Source organism: Leuresthes tenuis, unplaced genomic scaffold, assembly GCF_036924035.1.
Source record: "Leuresthes tenuis unplaced genomic scaffold, fLeuTen1.0.hap1 SCAF_8, whole genome shotgun sequence".
Lineage (NCBI taxonomy): Eukaryota > Metazoa > Chordata > Actinopteri > Atheriniformes > Atherinopsidae > Leuresthes > Leuresthes tenuis.
This window is the reverse complement of record NW_027325362.1, coordinates 21,867,573-21,886,749: the sequence shown is the minus strand read 5'-3', so window position 1 is coordinate 21,886,749 and position 19,177 is coordinate 21,867,573. Positions and strand designations below refer to the sequence as shown.

At 45.2% G+C, this 19,177-nt stretch overlaps 2 protein-coding genes across 4 annotated transcripts in view; both read right to left on the bottom strand.

The window, feature by feature from the left end:
* Positions 1 to 19,177, bottom strand: part of opn3 (opsin 3) — a 200,632-nt gene that overhangs the window by 151,016 nt on the left and 30,439 nt on the right. The window lies entirely within an intron of this gene.
* On the bottom strand, positions 97 to 18,403 carry ide (insulin-degrading enzyme). 3 transcript variants are annotated; one of them, XM_072391414.1, is made up of 25 exons: positions 18,256 to 18,403; positions 17,229 to 17,413; positions 16,478 to 16,685; positions 15,212 to 15,381; positions 14,138 to 14,260; positions 13,549 to 13,661; positions 13,183 to 13,345; positions 12,979 to 13,071; positions 12,779 to 12,870; positions 11,931 to 12,011; positions 11,279 to 11,382; positions 10,404 to 10,506; positions 10,171 to 10,293; positions 9,861 to 9,943; positions 8,060 to 8,204; positions 6,149 to 6,259; positions 5,899 to 6,019; positions 5,266 to 5,357; positions 4,951 to 5,062; positions 3,978 to 4,145; positions 3,602 to 3,874; positions 3,083 to 3,144; positions 2,157 to 2,229; positions 2,006 to 2,073; positions 97 to 1,914 (listed from the first exon to the last, which is right to left on the bottom strand). In XM_072391414.1, the coding sequence occupies exons 1-25, from the start codon at positions 18,339 to 18,341 to the stop codon at positions 1,819 to 1,821; spliced, it is 3,048 nt and encodes a 1,015-aa protein (XP_072247515.1). In that variant the 5' UTR covers positions 18,342 to 18,403; the 3' UTR covers positions 97 to 1,818. The 3 variants fall into 3 exon arrangements, with proteins under 3 accessions (XP_072247515.1, XP_072247514.1, XP_072247516.1); XM_072391413.1 differs by lacking the exon at positions 8,060 to 8,204 and adding an exon at positions 8,823 to 8,967 and having other exon boundaries at positions 18,256 to 18,402; XM_072391415.1 differs by lacking the exon at positions 8,060 to 8,204 and adding an exon at positions 8,823 to 8,967 and having other exon boundaries at positions 18,251 to 18,342.

The window sequence follows — 19,177 nt, the reverse complement described above, 5'->3', positions numbered from 1 at the left end:
ACGGCTTCCCGCTACATTCAGTCAAAAGTCGTTGCTTCTGCCGTAAGAGTTCTGTGAATAAATGCTGACGTGTCCAAGGAAGTTTGCAACGACACACACGGGTCCATCCAGTTTATTCATTAGAAACACACACAGGAAACATAAAAAGACCAAACTTAAGACAGCAGAACTTCTCAGCAGCCGTGTTCGCTGAAGACATTCAGAAATGTAAGGGAAAAAAAACGATTTAAATCTTTTAAAATCACTCACAAATCACATCACAAGATAAAACAGTGCATGGCCCGACCCAAGTCTGATATGTAATGTTGCTGATTTCTTTTAGAACACTGAGAACTGCCCTCAGATGCCGCCCAAAGGCTGCTGCTGCTGCTCGTCTTTGGGCTTCGACCACAAAGAATATGGCGCCTTTTTAACACAGCAATGAGCTTAAGGAAAGAAAAGAAAAACCTAAATGGATTGTGAAAGTGGCGTAAAATGCTGGAATACATCGAAGAAGCTTGTGACGCAGCAGAGTCGTGCCGGCGCTCCCTACGTTCCAACATTTGGTCCTTCAGACCTGAACAGCATCGTTTGAGCGGTGAAGAAGCAGGTGAGGTGTACGGGTGGACTTGGCTGGTTTAGAACAGAGCGGCTGGCAGCTTTTTTTTTTTGGTGGGTTAACACCTGAGAGCAGGTCACGCTCACACCAAGCTGACGTCACCGTCCACGCCTCAGAGCGGACGGTCCTCTGGGAGCCACGTTCACTCTGCCTCACACTGGTTTATTGCTTAATGACAGAAGTGCATATATTAAGAAGAAGGAACGTTTTTAGCTTTTCTTGACATCTATAGGCTGCAGGAGCCGGTGGGTCAGAGCCTGCAGGACCCTGCAAACACAAACTAACTGAAGCCTGCTTGGAAAGGCACGAGCTGCAGGAAGTCTGGCATCCAGATGCACAGCGTTACAAAGTGACACCTCCCCAGAAACGTGTCCGCCGCCAGGATTTCATCAAAGTGAACAAAGCACGAATGTTGATTCATGTTGAGCGGTTTATTATTTATTACCAATTAAAAAAAAAAAAAAAACACAGCATGGAGTTACCCCTGAGCTGTTTGAATCAAACTGCTGTAAAATGCTTTAAAAACTTAACAAAAAAACCCCCCAGCTTTCTCAAAGAGTCCCAACATTTTACCAGTGGATGGGCGAAAACATTTAAAAACAAGCACGGATTAAAACCATAATAAGGCTTCAGAGATGCATCCATCTGATTAAAACATTCCATTTGACTGAGAGTCGCACGGCAGACGCACCCATCCAACACATGAAACAAGACCTTCACTTGAAACCTCCACAATCAAACCTGCAGTCCATTCTCAAAGCAGCATCTGAATAAATCAAATAGAACCCAGCTCCTCTCCTGTGTAAAGGCTCTTTTTTTGTTTAATTTAAGGTTCTACTTCCTCTACAACAGCCGACACAGAACTGTGAAGCGTGTTTCGTCTCCTGGGAGACTTGAACATGAGGTGAGTCGGGTGAGACCTCTATCGTTACCACAGCTATTTAAACACCCACCGCTAACTTTGTGATTCTTTTTGTTACCGAGCATCTCTTCTAGTGGCTGCAACCTGCCACACGTGCACAGTCACATGCACACACGCAAGCGCGCCCACACACACACACTCACACACACACACACACATGCAGGCTCAGTCAGGTGAACGCGTTCCTGATGAGAGGAGAAGGTAAAGAGGTTGGACACAGCGGGGGGGTCCCCTTGCTGGCGCCCCCTCCCCCGCCTCGCGCTGCTGCCGCCGCCGTGCGTCGCCCAGCCGTCCTCGCTCACAGTTTGGCAGCCATGAAGTTGATGTGCGGCTTGGCCAGAGGGAACAGTGGCAGGCTCCTCTTGAACTCAGTCATGTTCTGAACCAGCGTGGGCTGTGGAGACAGAACAGGTTACAGCAACACCACCTCGTTTTAGCCGTTTGGGTCAAAAAGAAGAAGCTTAAAGAAAGAGCACGCCGATTACCTGAGGCAGGGAAGGAGCAGGGGCCAGGTTGACATCGTTCTGGGCAGGGAACTCTCCCACTATTGGACCTGGAACACACAAAGGGAGTTCATTCACCACCAAGTTCACTCGGTGTCCGAATGAAGCACCCGGCAGGTGTTCAGATACTTACAGGAGTCCATCTCTCTGGACAGGACGTGCACAGACACCTTGTGTCTCTTCGGTCCCTCGACTGTCAGCCGCTCCTGAGGAGACGAGCACACAGGTGGAGAACATCACTCCCCAGTTATTTGTCTAAAAGCCCTCGCGCCATCCAAACGAAGCAGAGTGACACATGGGGTGGTAAATTATAGGGAAGACGGCTCAGAGTTTTGCACCACCCTGTGGTGGGTCAAACAGCGCCAGCTTGGGAACCCAAAAGCGAAATAAAAAGCAGCGTCTGCGATTGCTGCAGATAGACATTAGAAATGCATTAGCTTCACTCCGGAGAGGGTTCTGCCGGGCTCAGATAATTCCGCCTTGAAAGTGGCTGTCATTACGGCAGCTCATATGCTGTGAGCATCCTGTGTCAGCGTCACCTCCGCGGCTATGAATAGAAGCAGGAGGCCATGGGAGATAACAGGCAGGAGGGCGTGTCTGTGCACACACACACACACACACACACACACACACACACTCGTACAGAGTAGGTGCTACAGGATACTGGACCAGTAATGCACCCAATGTACAGTCGCTGCTGTGTAGCAAAGAGACATTCTGACACCAACATTTCATACATAAAGAATGTCTCCATGAATCCGTTCATCTTTTATGTCATTTAGCGTTCTAATGCAACATTAAATAAAGCTAAACTGACCCCCAGCCTGGAGCCCGGCCCTCTCAGAGACCACGAGCCCTTGGGTTATTCCTCTGCCTTTAAACAAAAGCAACAAACAGCAGCAGTGGTCTGTGACGGGGCCCATTTTTTTTTTTTTTAAATCATAATGCAGCTCAAATGTGCATCAAAAACATAAAATGATCTCTTAGCTCTGTAACATGTGACTGATGTGACGACCACTGCGTCGAAGAGGCGTCATGCGACAGAGCTGAGCTACTTACTGTGTAGAAGTGCATCACGTTCTCTTTTGTCAAAGTCTTCAGATGTGCTACTTCAATGTTATCTGCAACGCAGCAGGGGAGAAAGGAGAGCGTCACCATAAGCATTTCAAAGTCACCACGCAGGTTCTGAAACTGAGTGTGAGGTCTTATTAATGGCTGTGTGGTGCATCTTTCTGTTCCCTTGGCTTTGTGTGTGTGTGTGTGTGTGTGTGTGTGAGAGAGAGTTAGCTAGCCTGGCTCTAACATTGAAAGTATCAGCCTTCGTCACTCCTCCCTCGAGTAGCTTTTTGGTGTTGCTGTCGTCACTCGGGGCTTCAGGCAGATTACAAGTGAATCATGACCATGACCGTCCATTACGACACTCCACAGAGTGCTGCAATGGAGAGGCGTGCCCTGGCTGAAGATCATTGCAGGCTTTAAATCGATCCCAGTTTGTGCAACTTTAAGCAGCTTTCCTGAGACTGACCAAAATATTGATGAGGCTGCAAGAAGGCGAGGAGGAATGCCTGTTGGGCTCACCTCGATCAAAGTTATACTGCTGAGAGATGATCTCTCCCCAGTACTTGGCACACTCGGCAGACAGCTTCTTCGGCTTGTCCAGGCGGCGGATGGCGAGGGCCTGGATGTGTTTCTGGAAGGCCTCTTCGCTCATGTCCTCCACGGCTTTCTGCATGGTGCTGAGGAAGGCCTCCACGCGGCTTTCCAGGTAGTGGGGCGCCTTCTCCGACTGGATGATGAAGCGCAGGCCTTGCACCCCGTTTGCCCGCCGCGGCCCGCTAAACACGATGTAACCTTACAATGGAAGGGAGAAATATATGAGCTCACTTTTCCAGCCAGAGGGATGCGGTTCAAAGGAAAAACAGACAAACAGCGTGTCGATGTTTCGTTGTCTCACCCAGCTGCTCTTTGGTTCTCAGGGTGTTGAAGCAGGGTTCAGAGATGATCTGGCAGAACAGCTCCAACAGCATGTTGTCGTGGGTGGTCTGCATGTCTGTCTGGTAGTAGATCTCAATGCCGCAGTTGTTGTGAACCTCATTCCTCTGCTGGTAAACATACCAGCCGCCTGAGAGGAACAGCACAGTGTCGTCAAAATGAGAATTCAGTCTGAGATGCATGCATCTAAAAAGCTAAACGAAAGCAGCACTGAAGCCGGGAGACTTTCAGAAATAACCCTCAAAGGCAGCCCTTTGTGCGTCCTGATGGGCTTTCATATGAATTCGGGTACATGTTCACAGGATCCGCTCCTGCATCGGCTCTTTCAGGGCGAGCGATGCCCGCTGACGTAAAGATGAGCCGTTTCGGTTCTCAGCACTTTGCTCGAGGCAGAGTGTTGCAGTTTAAAACCAAAGTTCAGACAGAGGACAGCTGTGACACTCTCCAGAACACTGATTGCTTTAAAAAAAAAAAAATAAATCAATTTTGCTTTGGAGCGGAGTGGCTCCAGACTGCTCTCCTCCAGCCTTTCATCTGGACTTAAAGGTTTATTTCCTGCCGAACATGAGAGCGAAGCCAGCCGCTCTCACATGTTGAAAACTCCCTTCAGTTTGTTTGAGGCCGTTGTGATCAGGCTGCCTTTGAATTGAGGATGAGGTGAGGCCGTGTGATGCAGGGAGTCCTTACGGACCTGCTGAGCGAGCACCAGGTGGCCTGAGCAGCTCTGGGTTTCTCCACATATTGCAGATGGCCGAATCTAAACAAAAAGGTCGTTTGCTCTGTCGTTTGAGTTGCTGAGGGGAGGGGGGAGTACGGCGGTCGCGCTGGGTAAGGACTGTTCTGCGCGGTCCCCATGGAGACGGTCATGACTGGGAAAGTGTGATTAACGGAGCTTATCGCGTGCGTAGGCGAGCGGCGAGTAGCACGAGACCTACCGTCTGGAACCTGCACCTCTCTGTAGCGAATCAGCTGGCTCGGGAGGAGGGGCTTTGTGTGAGCGTGCTCAATGAGCGTGTCCTCCAGCATCTGCATCATGCCAAGAGCAGACTGCAGAGAGGAAACAGGAGGAGAAACAACACGTGAATGGGAGTTCATTTCCCCACGAATATTATCGCACACATTTTGAATGCAAAGAGCTTTTTAACTGAGGTTTTTCTACAATTCGGCATAATCAAACCGAGCAGTACAAGTAGAAATCCATCATGGAAAATAGATTCCCACATTCGGTTTCCCAAAGACTCTGAACAAACCTCTTTGGTGATGTTGCCATGGAGGAGGGCTTCAATGTGTAGCCGTGACAATAGCTGAGGTATGAAGGCCTTGAGGCGTGGGAGAGTTACATCTGGAATGGAGATCACAGACAAGGGTCAGTCCAAAAGCATTGTACTCATTGTATTACATTCCTGTCTCCAACAAGGCAACAGCTACATGTTCACGATGAGGGAACAAACTGTGGTGCCCGGAGGTCCGAGTGACTGAGCTCCAGGCCCCGAGCCTGCATGTTACAGGAGTTTCACGTGAATCCGAGGACACTCGGTGTAAGCTAAAAATACAACGACCTGCCCTTCAGGCTGCAGACAGGCGCAGCAAAGAGGAGAGACTGCAGCCAGGGAAGCATCTGCTGCAGAACAGCTGCCGCATTCAAATGAGGGTTTTAAAGGAGAAAAACTGAAGTCTGAATACATCAATAAAAAACAGCCTGAGCCGTCCAGTTGGACACCTACGTAATGCAAACCTACGAATTGAGTTTTCTGGATCATTTCTTATCAACTTACAACTCCTACACCTACCGTGACATTTAACTTTCAATTCATAAGCCCAGGGGCAGGTCCTCTGGGACCAGAGTAAAATTAAAAACGTTACAATATAGAGCCACATCTCACCATCTAGGGCCTCTTTGAGCTCATCTTTGGTCCAAGCGACCTCAGTCATGAGCAGACGGAGGTAGTACATGGCGTGCTGGTGAGGCTGCTCGGCTCTGAAGTTATTCAAAGACCTCATGTACTGAAGAGAGATGAAGGAAGCAGTCAGATCAACGTAAAAAAATTAACAAAACAGAAAAAACTGGACAAAAAGGCAGTTAAAGTTAAAACGTGACCCATCAAAGCTTTGCGGCGATGAACCCCGACTTACTGCTTCTTTGATGATGTCGAAGCGTTTCTCGTCTATTTCAAAGGTCGCCATCTTCTCAATGATCTTCTTCAGCAGAATGTGCTGTTTGTCGTTGTAGCCTTTGACAGAAAGCTGCGGCAAACACAGACAGGAGACGGGAGGCCAGGTTACTGCGAGACCAACGAGCCCGACAGAGTGCCAGATCAAAGGTGAAAGTTTGACAGGGAATAAAGTGGGGCCAACTCATTTCACCGAACCCTCAGAACGCCGCCACACAGACCCTAAAGCAGGCTCCTGTTAAAGCTAACTCCCGGAGCCTCAGCTGTTATCAACACTCCAGTTCTAAGTTCTCCTGATGAACGCCGGCATCGTCTCATTAAATATTCTACACGGACATAAACGTGATCAAATGGAGCTTAAAACCAGCTCCAGGTCTAGAAAAATCCCACATTTTGATTCAATATTTCACTACAGTCTCTCAAGGAGACCAAACAGAGCCGAGGGGCTGATGGTGCACTTCTCTACGCAAATCAAGGTTATTTAAAGCTTCCATTTTTGCAGCGTCATGCACACCTTGTGGTCCCGTATGATTCAGCAAAACCTACACAGCTACGCATCAGACTCATTCCGTTCCTCGCCAAGTCCCTGCGGCGACACCCGTGCAGAGTAATGTCTCCCCAGCTTTGACCTTGACAAATGGACGGCCAGCCAAAGCGATACTGCTGACTCGTGTAAAATACATGCAGCCAAACGCACAGCTACGCAAAGGGTGTTCAACAGCCATCTCTGGGCACACATCGGTCATAAATGCACCGCAGACGGACGGCTCATCCGGTCACCAGGAAGGGAGCAGAATGTTAGTGTGGCAAAACACCCCCACAGCAAACCGGTTTCACTTATCGGTGAGTGGATTTTTGTGTGGCTCAAACGGCTCCGTTTGAAAATGGAGGGAACTGAGTTGAACCCGGCCACTGACTGAGCAACGTCCGACCCACATTCCTCCCTTTGGCTCAACCTCTCCATTATGCATGCTTCAGTTCAGTACGGCCACAAAGAAAAAACAGGGCGCCCTCAATTTGTTCTGATAGAGGGGAAGAAAATGGAAAAAGCCAAAGCCAAAGCCAGCTCTAATGACACCAAACCCTCTGGATACAGATCCACCTCCAACACCGCTGTTAGATACTCTTGTGAGCTTCAGAAATGCGACTCCAAATATGTCAAAAGATCAACTTATGACACTAGAGCCATTCTTTTTTCTTTTTTCTTTTACCACTAATCGTGAAAACGATAGCATGTCGGGGCACGTTAAACCTTAAACTTAGAAAACAGTGTGGGAATGTGTGCCCTCCTCTAATGAAATGGAAGGACATTCCCTCCAAGATAATTCCTTGGCAAGGCCCATCAGGACCAGATGCAACATCTGTGCGCACCTCTCCATGAAGGCAGCTGATTCATCACAAAAGCCGAAGCTCTCAAATTGTTTTTAAAGCTGAGAGATGAATAGTTACTGTTCTCCAGAGCCTCCATGGTTTCAGGAGGCTGCTGTCACACAGTATTTTCTGATACATCTGAGGGAGGCAATCTGATACGGAGAGATAAAACAGTCTGAGGTGCTCGCAGGGAAGAAGGGCTGATAAAGAACGAACAGATGTGGAGGGAAGACAGGACAGACCTGTTATTAAGCAGTAAAGTCTTTCAATTACAAGAAGAAATAAGCCAAAATTTATTCAGCTTATGTAGAGCTACCCATCAGTTTCATGGCATTAGGTTTGACATTGTATACGTTCTACAGGTTGGATAAACAGGACAAAAGCTCACACAATCAAACCGAGCACAGAAAGCCAAAGCCATTTTCACTCTGTTAAAGCCCCCAGATCGGACCCTTGACCAGCAAGCCACACTTCCCTCCACACTTCAAGCAGCTTTACTTACGAGGATGGCATTCATCCCTGAGGCTACGCCATACACAAGGCCGGCCAGGCGGGCTGCATATGTATACTCTTTTAAATCATCCTTCAGTAACCTGAGTAACAAGTAGGTCATGTTGCAGTGCAGGGGGTCAGCGTAAAGGTAGCGACTAATGGGAGGAAGAAAAGAACAAAACAAACATGTTTGTTTGGGATGAAGGATTGGCCAAAAAAAAAAAAGAAACAACCCACAGTGCATATATAAAAAGAAGAAGAAGAAGAGTATGTATATGCAGCCACACCAGCTTTGTTTTCCGCAACAACTGAAAACTTTTCCTACAGACGACTCGCATCACCAGCGCTCTCAGATCAAATTTGGAAACCAATCTCGTTTCGTAGGTAGAAACGCCACACGTGTGCATTTAAACCCAGATACATCTGAGGGAGGCAATCTGATACGGAGAGATAAAACAGTCTGAGGTGCTCGCAGGGATAAAGAATGAACAGAGATGTGGAGGGAAGACAGGACAGACCTGCCAAACCTGGGTTGGAAGGTGTGTGGAAAGGTTAAGTTCATTGATTGGAATCACTTCACGACAGTCTCAAATTATGTTTGACCAATATTTCAGTGTATTTTCCTGAAATTGTTCAAGTTTCATCACATAGGATGAAACTAATAAAAACCCAGGCCTGGCTGAGCCACAGCAGCTCAGTCTGAGGATGATTTAGGGGGCGTGAGGTCTGTGATGCAGCGAGAGGGCGATGGGAGGTGGATTCTGAATACTTACATACATCCCATAGACGGTATTTTGGAGGTCATAGTTCAAGCCAGCTAGCTCGGCTGCATATGCATACTCGTTCAGGGAGTCCTTGAGGAGCTCCAGGTACAAATATGCCATGTTACAATGCAGTGGGTCCACATATGCAAACGGGCTGTAGAGATAAATTGCAACAGTCACACAAAGGATGGAGAAATGGGTCTTCTCAGGGTACAGAAGGCACTGCAAGAACAACAGTGCATGTTACTCAATATGAACAAACTACAGTTTACAGGGATGTGATGGTACACGTGCTCACCTATACAATCCAATACCAGTTGCATTCAGTTTGCGGTCTCAGCCTCTCCAGATCGTATAGAAGCGTCTCCATCAACGCTACTTACCTTATTCGGACCCCATCGGTGACATTCAGTGTTCCCAAAATCAGTAACAGAGTATTTCAGTCTTTTATAAAATGTTCTATTAACCACCGGAGCTGTAAAATAAAGCCACTTAAAGGAGCAGTGTGGAAGTTCCGTTGATCGTCAGATTCTGTCATTTCCGATTGTGCATTGAACGCAACACTCCATGGTAGGAGAAACTAAGGTGGCCTGACGCTGCGTGCTGCACACACTACCAAACACATCCATCCAAATGTGTCACCATGTCTTCTCCTTCAAGTGAACCCACCTTCTCAAGTTCTGAGGTAACATTTAGAGATATAAATTATAAATAGATGTTACATTTGGTTTGATATTCTGTGAAAAGATAACTTGCAGTGAATTGTTCTGCGTTATATTAGTGTTTTGTAAATATAAACTCGCGTGAATCAACAGTTTCGCCTCCTTTCATCGAGTGACTATAAACACTAACATTGTAGTTATATGTATTATATTTAATTTCTGTTACTAAATCATGACACACTGCTCCTTTAATCACTCAGCTGCTTTTTTAATCTGGTTAAAGCAGAACAGTGGACTGGACTTTGTGGGAGAACCACTTTTAAACACAGACTTTTGTGCCCCCATCTTTTTCTTAAGTATACATTTCTCATCATAAAGTACGTACCTAAAGAACTCAAAGTTCAGGCATGCCTTGGGAAGGAAGAACTTGTCATCTTGCTTGAACCACACCTTGCTCATAGCAGTGTCCTAGAAGAAAAGAACGCCAGACAGACAGCAGTCATTTTCACGGTCGCCACCGAGGCTCCGAGCAGGGAATGACTTTTATTCCCAGAAATCTGAGAAAGTTACTCTAACAGGTCCGTTTGCGATTAGAAGAAAGGTTCAGTGGCTTTCGTTTCGAAGCGGGGGACAGCCTGCTGTGCTTGGGCAGAGAAGAGCTTTGATAACAGAGCCGTGCAGCAAAAAACACTTACCTTGATTAAAGTGGGAACCGAAGGAGCGTCTTTCTCCAGAGTGTAGATCTCAAAGTTGGTGGGGATGAACTCGTTTCTCATCGGTAATTTGAACTTACCGTTCAGGTCGGCATCTCCCCATTTCTGAAACACAGGTGCACAATCAGGAGGCGGAGTCTTTCTAAACGACAGCCAATCGTTTTTCACCAAAGAGCGGAAAAACGAGAAGGCGGGAATGTCCAAAGAAATGTCACCTTGATGGTCTCCTCAGAGATGGCCTCTTGTTTGAAGTGCGTGCCGTACCACTCCTCTGTCTTGTCCGTTTGCCCCTCAAATGACTTTGACACCACAGCAACTCTGGAAAGGTGGAAAGAAAGAAAGAAAAAAAGATACGGTTACATATATATAGAAGCTTCTGTCGGAGCTCGTTACGTACGCTGTTGGCTCCGTGAGATGCGAGTGTTTTTCTCACATTTGATCCAGTTAGGTTAGATTTTGCACTGCCCCTTTATGCAAACAACCTCGCATCAGACGCATGTTCATTGATTTTTTTCCCCAGCGCTTTTATCACAATTGAGCCTGCACTATTCTGCGAGACGCCAAAGATAATAGAGGTTGCTGCCTGCAGCAGCGCAGGAAGCCCACGGGGGACTGTACGTTCTGAGCTTCTCTTCACTTTGCACACCTCCACAAACACTCCACAACAGATGACTCTGCGGTTGTTGGGCGTGTCGGTGATGGACCAGAGGCCGAGTAGAGGGAACCGGTTGAACACTTAGTGGCGTGGAAACAGTCGCCTCATCTTAACATGCGAAGAAACAAAATAAGATTGTGGATCGTAGGAGGACCAGGAAAAACTACTTCTATCCAGGGAGAAGGGGTTGACGTGACGATGGACTACGGATACCTGGATGGAAATGCAACACTGAGGCTGTGTTGAGGTTAGCTTCTTCGATGTCTGAACCAAGATGTCTCACATCTTTTCTAAGTTTGTGCAACCTGCTTTCATCTGTTAGGGCAAATTTGATGAATTTACTGAATATCTGAGTGACTGCTTTTCATTTTTTTTTGGAATCAGTTGTCTAAATGTAAGGGTTATACGACCCGAGGCTACGTTTGTCACACTGACCTGACGTTTTCCGGTCTCAGCTTGTCGAGCACCATCTCGATCAGATCCGGCCTGAAGTCCTCCAAAAGGTACTCCGCTGCTAGTACTTCCTCAAGAGGGTAGTACTACAACACGTACAGGAGATACTTGTTAGAAGAGGACACACGGTGTGATTTCTGTCTTCTAGGATTAGCTGTATAACATCTGCAGAAACATCTCAATTCAACATTTTCCACAAGGCTAAATAATTGTTAGTAATACGAGCTATTTGGTACACTAAGAAATTCATGACTTAATAGCTAAAAACTGTGAGAAAATGGGGATTAAACCGACTGATGCAACTGTGTTCCATCTTATAATGCATGTACAATGTAAGAACTCTCTGAAACCTGTTAGAATTGATGCAGAGGAGGAGCTCTACAGCCATGTTTGGTGTAACACGATTCCTTTAATTAGCACAGGAGTAACTATCATGTATTTAACTACCTGCTGGGAGAGTCATACAGTGATCGCTCTAAAAATAAAAGCTAGCTTAAATCCGACTGCGCTTCAGTGTCGGCCTCAAAACAGAGTCAGCAGCCGGCAGTGTGATGACGGCAGCAGGTGTGGACACAATGAGCCGCATTCCGTCTCCTTGGAAACAACCTTTGGAGCTGAAAAAAAGTGAACCTACGTGTAGTAAACCAGCCACTTTGGAGGTGTAGCCACGGGGTCGCTCCTTGTCCTTGAACCTGAAGGCTACCTTGCTTAAATCCTGCAAAGAGAAACGGAGGAGGGTGGAACCAGTGAAGTCACGACACATACAGCTTTATACAGTTGGACGCAGTTCATAAAGCTGACTTAGGGCTTGCGTCTACGTGGCATCTTTTATGAGCACCAGCTCCCATTTGTAATTGTTACCAATGAAGAGAGAGCGTGCACAGAGGGAGGCGCTACACCCAGTGTCTGTTTGATGCGTTTGATAATCTGGAAACTTTGATAGAAAGGCACTGGTGCCATCAATGTTGTTTTTTATCAGCTAACCGATCAAATGGACAAAGTCGCAACGCAGGAGAATTGCAGATAAACGTATTGTCATTGTGTCTTTTTATCCCAGCTGTCTAACATGTCAGACAAAAATGATCACTACTAAGGAACAAAAAGCCCTTTTGTGGGGCTGATCAGCAGATCCGCTGGACATCGACTGTTGCTGGTGATGAGGCTGATAAAAAGTCAAGGCTAAAGCAGTCTGTTCAAATTAAAAAAAAAAAGAAAGAGAAAGACAAAAGGCTGTTCTCTGCCCCCACAGGAGACAGCGACACCACAGAAAAATGAGCACTGAACCGAGCTGCATCTTCTGCGGCTGTAAGAGCCTAACATCCTCCTGCTAATCAATAACACCCAGCTTCATCTGACAGGGTTAGCGTTAGCAGAGTGGCTGGCAGCTTTGAACCCTGCGCTGCTTTATAAAAGGTAGCGGCTACCTCTCAATAAGTGGCCCTGTTTGTCCTGCCCATCGGAAATAAAGTCATAAAGACTTACTTTGCACTCTGCAAACACCCATTCTTGAGGCCCCTCGGTGCGCAGTTTCTGGATGTACTGGAACATGTGGAAGATGATGTCCTCAACGTGCACTACACGGACAGATCAGAACTGTGATTATAGATTTACTTTCCTTTTTTCAGTTTATAAATCACATGCAAAACAGACAAAGATGAAGGGAAAAAACACGCAGTACTTACAGAGCCCCTCCTCAGTCAAGTCCACGTTGATGATGAAGAACATAAATCCTTTGGCTCCTTCTTTTTGCCCTCCAACGAGAGTGTTCACCCAGCCTTAAAAACATTTCCTTCCGTTTATTATAAAAACACTTTGAAGTATCTTCAGTTTATGACATTTTCTGTCTGTTTGCCATCAGGCTGCAGGTCAACACTGTGCCCCGGTACCTTTAGATTTCAGCTCAGATAACAAACTTCCAGGCCCTTCGTGACCAATCAGATGTCCCAGATAGTGCCCGGGGTTAGATTTGTAGTACTTCTGCAGGTCTGGGATGGGAAAAGTCACATACAGGTTCCTAATGTCTTTGATAGGAACCACTTTGTAGAATTGCTGTAACAGAAGAAGAACCACCTTTACTAAGATGTGCATCCATGCCATAATGGAGAAGTATTTGAGTGAATTTTCCAAACAAAGCACCAAAAACTATGTGAGAAAAAAAAGAGAAAAAAAGAACCGATACAGCATAAAGCCGTCAATTGCAGAAAAATGTTTTTTTTAAAAAGATGACAGCAAAGAAAGCAAATTGGTCTCACTCTAAGGTGTTCTTCCTGGAAGGGGTGCTCAGGGAATTCTGGGATGGGCACATTCTTGTTTTCCACCTCTCCGAAAAGCTTCACCACCATGGACGTCAACTCGTCGAGCGACTCTGAAAAGCCGTGACATAAGTTCACATTTAACCCTCAACGTGTCATTGGATAGAAATACAAAGAGCATCTGTACGCAGCAGACACACAATGCATCGTATTCGATTTGAAGTGGAACAATCTAGAACAGCATTTATTGCTTTGGACACCTCAGACAAAGATAATAAAATGGTCCCTTTTATGTCGGCCCAAACCATAAATGTGTATGAGATGCTCGTGATTGTTTAATTCATCTCAGTGACACTCAGCAGGTAAACCAAAGCCAAACATCGCTCTTTGACTCCAGTAAACATTCGATCTGTTCAGAGGCCTTTATTAGTCTTTTGTTATGCAACTGTTTTGTTGTTCATCTCTCTGTTTTTGGCAGTTTTGTGTCTTTATTACGGTCACCTTAAGTATCTTTGTGGTTGTTTCTTTTGCTGAAGAGGCAGACTGATCACTGTTCAGAATGTAGATTTATAAGAAATGAGCTTCTTACCTCTTCCCAACACACACAGCCCCATGAGGTTAGCAGAGTAATATGTTGAATGAAATTTCAGGAGCTCCTGGCGGACGTCAATCCCATCTTTCGACGGCCTGGTCTCGAGTGTCAATTTATTACCTACAAGAAATATCGAATCCACCCCGTAGATGTTAGTTAGACACAAACAACCCCAAACTTTTCGCTAACACGGCTATATATACTGGTCAATAAAAAGCATCGAATGTCATAGGCTGAACTTCCCTTTCAACTGGAATTATTAATGAGGTTTGAATAAATAGCTTCAGAAACACAAGCCCTTTAGCCGCACATTATGGGATATGGACAGTTCGCGAGCAGTGCAGGAACCATGTCAGCTACTTTTTTTTTTTTTTGAGCTTGTGACTGCGGGAGCATTTTTTTATTTTTAAGATACTGTAGACTGTACTCATAAAAGTATGAGAAGTACACGAATATCTTTATGAAATACAGGTCAGATACAGGCTACATCTAGAGCCAGGGAAAGTCACAGAGCTACAGTCCAGAGATTTTGTTTGCTGGCTGTGAGAGCAGCCAGCTTTCAGGCCTGCCTGATCCTCCTCTTCCCTGAAACTGGAACAGAGATTATAGAAATTAAGACCATCGGGTGGTTATTTCGAGCTCAAAGACGCTCCGAGTGCATGTGACTGTGATCTGGAAATTCATTGTGACAGATAAAATCCCTTTCCTGACAGGAGATTCTTTCCCTTATGACAGCTTTCCATGAGGCACTCATTTTTCATTTGGATAACTAAAACCAATAATAACCTTTGTGGAGGTCACTGAAAACTGCAAGCTTAACACTAGTGATCAGATTCAGCTCAGACAGTGAGCAAAGCCAACATCTAAAAATCCCATCAGTGCAGCTCTGCAACAGGTACTACTGCTTTCATGCTGTCCAACAGCACGGCTGTTATTGTGAACACAACTTAGGAGCATATATTAATGTGACCAACCATAACAATAGAGGAGAGATGCAAAAAAAAAAAGACTGAATCATTTCATGATAGACCATTTCAGCTTAGTCTGGTGAAAATTCTTGAGGGTTTCTACCTGTTCCAAATTTACTGAAGGGATGGTTTGGGTTGCCGGTGGCTTTCTCCAGCTGAAAAAGCCTCCAGGCATCGTTCATCAGGTTCTTTTCATGCTCAGAGTCCACAGCGTTCACTTCCCGGTCCTTACAGCTCTCATCAAACAGGGGGCACAGAAAGAACTGGGCAAACCTGCAGAGATTGAGAATGACGAGAAGAAATCAGCGTGCCGCATAGCCACAGAATCAGGCTTTGTAAAAAATAAACAATTGTATTCCACATTAGGTGACAACTGTTAGTGTGCACAGCAGGGCACTCAAAAAAAATTTGCATAAAAACCGCCACTAAAATAAGGGAATGCAAAGGACGTCTGATACATTCAACTGCCAAGCTTCTTCACCGTGATCTTTTGTGGAGGAAGGCATTTGAAGCATAAGATGCTGTGTTCTTCAAATGCACATTAAAAAAAAGTCACGCTTCTTATTTCGAGATGCTCAGCATTACCAAATTCCAGCTGAATTGCACAATGTTACAGGGAAAAAAAAACAACAAAAAGAAAACAGGCTTTCCTTTTGATCACAAGGAGCAGACAGCATGACCGATTTTTCTGCTGAAAGCTTCATCTAAAATGTTCAGTTTAATTAAACCATCCAGACATAATGTGTAAGAGATCTATAGCCTTTTTAGAAAATTAGCATGGGAATAAAAAGAGAGGGAGATAGTGACACATAGGATCCTTTCAGACAGTGTTTTCATCAATAATTGAGCTGGGTTTGCATTGTCCTTTCCTACCACTGCGGTCCAGATGGCTTTCACAATTCACCAGCGCGTGAGAACAATGAGCCGATGCCACTGAGACAGGTGCTTGCTGGACTGTCATTCATTTCTAATCAGGTAAGCTTATAGGTTGCCCTTTCCAAACCAACACAGCTGGGACGTGAGAATGGGCCCCCTGCAAAGCTAAGGACATCAGTCTCACCCTCTACCTGAAGTTCCAAGCCTGAAGGGGAACAGGAACCCAACCAATGGGTACAAAAGAGGCTGCTCTGGTAACCGCAAACGGGCAGACAATGACTGGGCAGTTCTCATGGATGAGTATGCAGCATGCTGGTAACCAAACAACCACGCTGGCTAAAAAAAATAACTAAATAAAAAAAAGACTGATGAACTTTTAAGTCAGTACAGAGTCAAATTTGCACATACAAAGCCGAGCAAGAGTCAAATGAATCGAACCAAGGATGAAAAGGTACCAAGTAAAATGAACCCCACCAAATCCCCGTGAAAGTACCTATCAAGAGCTCCTTCCAGGTGCTCATGGGACACGTCAAAGTAGTAGTTGGTGTGCTCCCCGCTCGTGAAGGCATTGGAGCTCCCCGCATGCTCGCTGAGGAACTGGCTGTACTCGTTCTCCTTGGGATACTTCTGCGTTCCCAGGAACAGCATGTGTTCACAAAAGTGCGCCAGGCCTGAGATGTTCTCGGGGTCCGAAAGTGAACCTGTGAACAGCAGAGAAAATGAACACACGAACCGGGTCAATCCTCCGAGGTCTTTACTTGTCAGAGGCCTCTACGACGAAAGGCCAGGCGAAGCTATCTAAAGCTAACATGTAAAAAAATAAATTTTTCTTTTTTAATAATTCAAGTATATCGTTCGCTGAAAACATGAGGATGTTAAAACATTTCATAAACTCCTCTTCATACACTACAACCAATAAGGTGATGCTTAGCACTTGTGTACGAATTGTGCTCTAACTTAACTTGCCTTAGTCAGACAGAACAGACAGCTGAAAAATCAACACATTGTTACAATTATTGCCAGGACTCTAAACAGCACAAACGCTGGGTAGATAGCAAAGTTACACTCAGGCATTAAAAAGATTGCAATAGAAACAGTAAATACTACACAAAGGTTACCCTCAGAATAGAATAAAGATTACCCGATGGTGAAATTACAGTAATCTGTTTATAATTATTAGATCAAACTACTTGATGAAAGTCATCAGTCCACGGCAAAACAGCAGTACTAAAATAACACTTTACCTATGTGGACATCCAAAGCAGCCGAGGATTTGTCTGTGGTTGGATCACTGATGAGCATCGCCTGTAAGCCATTGGTAAACTCCAGGCCTCTGTAAACCCTCTTGTCCTCTGGAGAGCGAATTATATCACCGACCACCCTCTTTACTGCTGGGTCGGTCATTCTGAATGGGAAGGATGACACCAGCCTGCAGCGGGAGGGAAGGAAGGTAGTAAAGTTTAGCCAAGTAAGGAGTCTTTCCTGACACATTCATACTTAATGGAGCCCAACAGGACGGACAATCGCTATTTCAGCACTGACAAAAAAACAAAAACAAAACAAAAGCATGCTTCCAATGACTCCTTGGGATTTAAGTTACGGAACTCAGAAACGATCAATTACCCATAGTATCACTGCTGTTGGTAAACTCGTGGCTGAAACAATACTGTCAACGAATAAAAATATTTTAGGTAGTTCTGGAAACACGGCGGAATGCCAACAAGTAGCCTGTTGCGACACGTTTTTGTGATTACTTCAGCGTCACTGCTAATCTGAAATAAATATTAAGATGGCACACATTTTTAAAACCAACAAACAAAAACGTGTGAAGTTGACTAATAAACATATGCTTACAACAGCTTCACTGGCACTGAGCACGACGGTGACAGCCTGTGGTTCAGCCGGTGGAGGACATAACATAATCCCGGTCACAAAAGGGACACTAGCATTAGCTTGATTAATCAGAAGCAACTGCTCCAGAAAAGTTAGCCAGTATCGAAATAGCAACGGGACTGCCTCGTCTAGTTCTGGGAAAACGTTTAATTCCAACGCCCGTTGGAAAAAAAAACTAATGAAAATCACAGCGGAGTACCGAATACAAACTGGTTTAGCTACCTCGTAATGTAGCAACACTGCTAACAGTGTCGAGGCTTAGCTAGGTCAATAAACACCGGCTTAGGCCACTAACGTTAAGTTGGTAGCAAGCCAACTTGACATTGAGTGTAAAAATAAATGAACAGTTTTAACCAAAACCTCAAACATTTACCTTACTCGAAATGTTGGTTAATACGGACGCCGCTTCCTGTTGACTGAAGATATCTCGCAATGTGGGCCGTTCGGTTAATGCACTTAAACATACTTTACACCCATGGAAAACAAACCACGGCTTTTACGGCGCCATCTTAGAACAGTCACAAGCAGCTGAGCACAGAAGATAGGGTGACGCTGTTTTGTAACGCATCAATTCACTTTTACCACTGATACATTTTAAGGCAACGGTGGAATTAATCCTGCCATATACTTGAATTCGAGACAAACGACAAGCGGCAAACAGTCAACAACCGTTCTGAAAATTCCGTCGTGTAATTTATTCTGATATCGATTAGACGGTCTGCAAAGGGACGTCCTTTTGTGTCCAGCCTGTAAAATCAAGTTTCAAGCGCACGACGAGAGAAATCACGTCGTGATATTATTTCCCTACTCGTTCGCATGTAAATGTTGCTCTTAAGGCATGCATTTAAAGAGAACCTAATTTTGAAAGTCGGGAAAAGAGAATGTCTTAAACATCAACTGTGTCACATCTTTTCCTATCCGAGAGCCTCGTTTTCAATCATTGCCTACCATATTTAATGTTACTTTTTGTGTTCCACAGCCCCGGACTGTGAACAAATTGTTCGGACGAGAAGCGTTATTAAAGTTCTATAACGGACAGAACAAAAATGTAACATGGAGAGTATGGTTTTTTTGGTAGTTGTTGTAATTTCTGGGATTAAAGTAATTGCTCATAAAAGCGTAGGCTTTACAGAATTTTTCTAAGAACAGCACTGTAAGGAAACTTTTTTTTAAAAACTAACTTTAACTGATATTTGGTCATTAAAATATCGCCATCCTCTGTATCTTTATTAAATACTTGGTATTTCTACTTCTCTGCTTATTCTAACTGGATTTTCAATAAACCACCGCGCTACGTTGC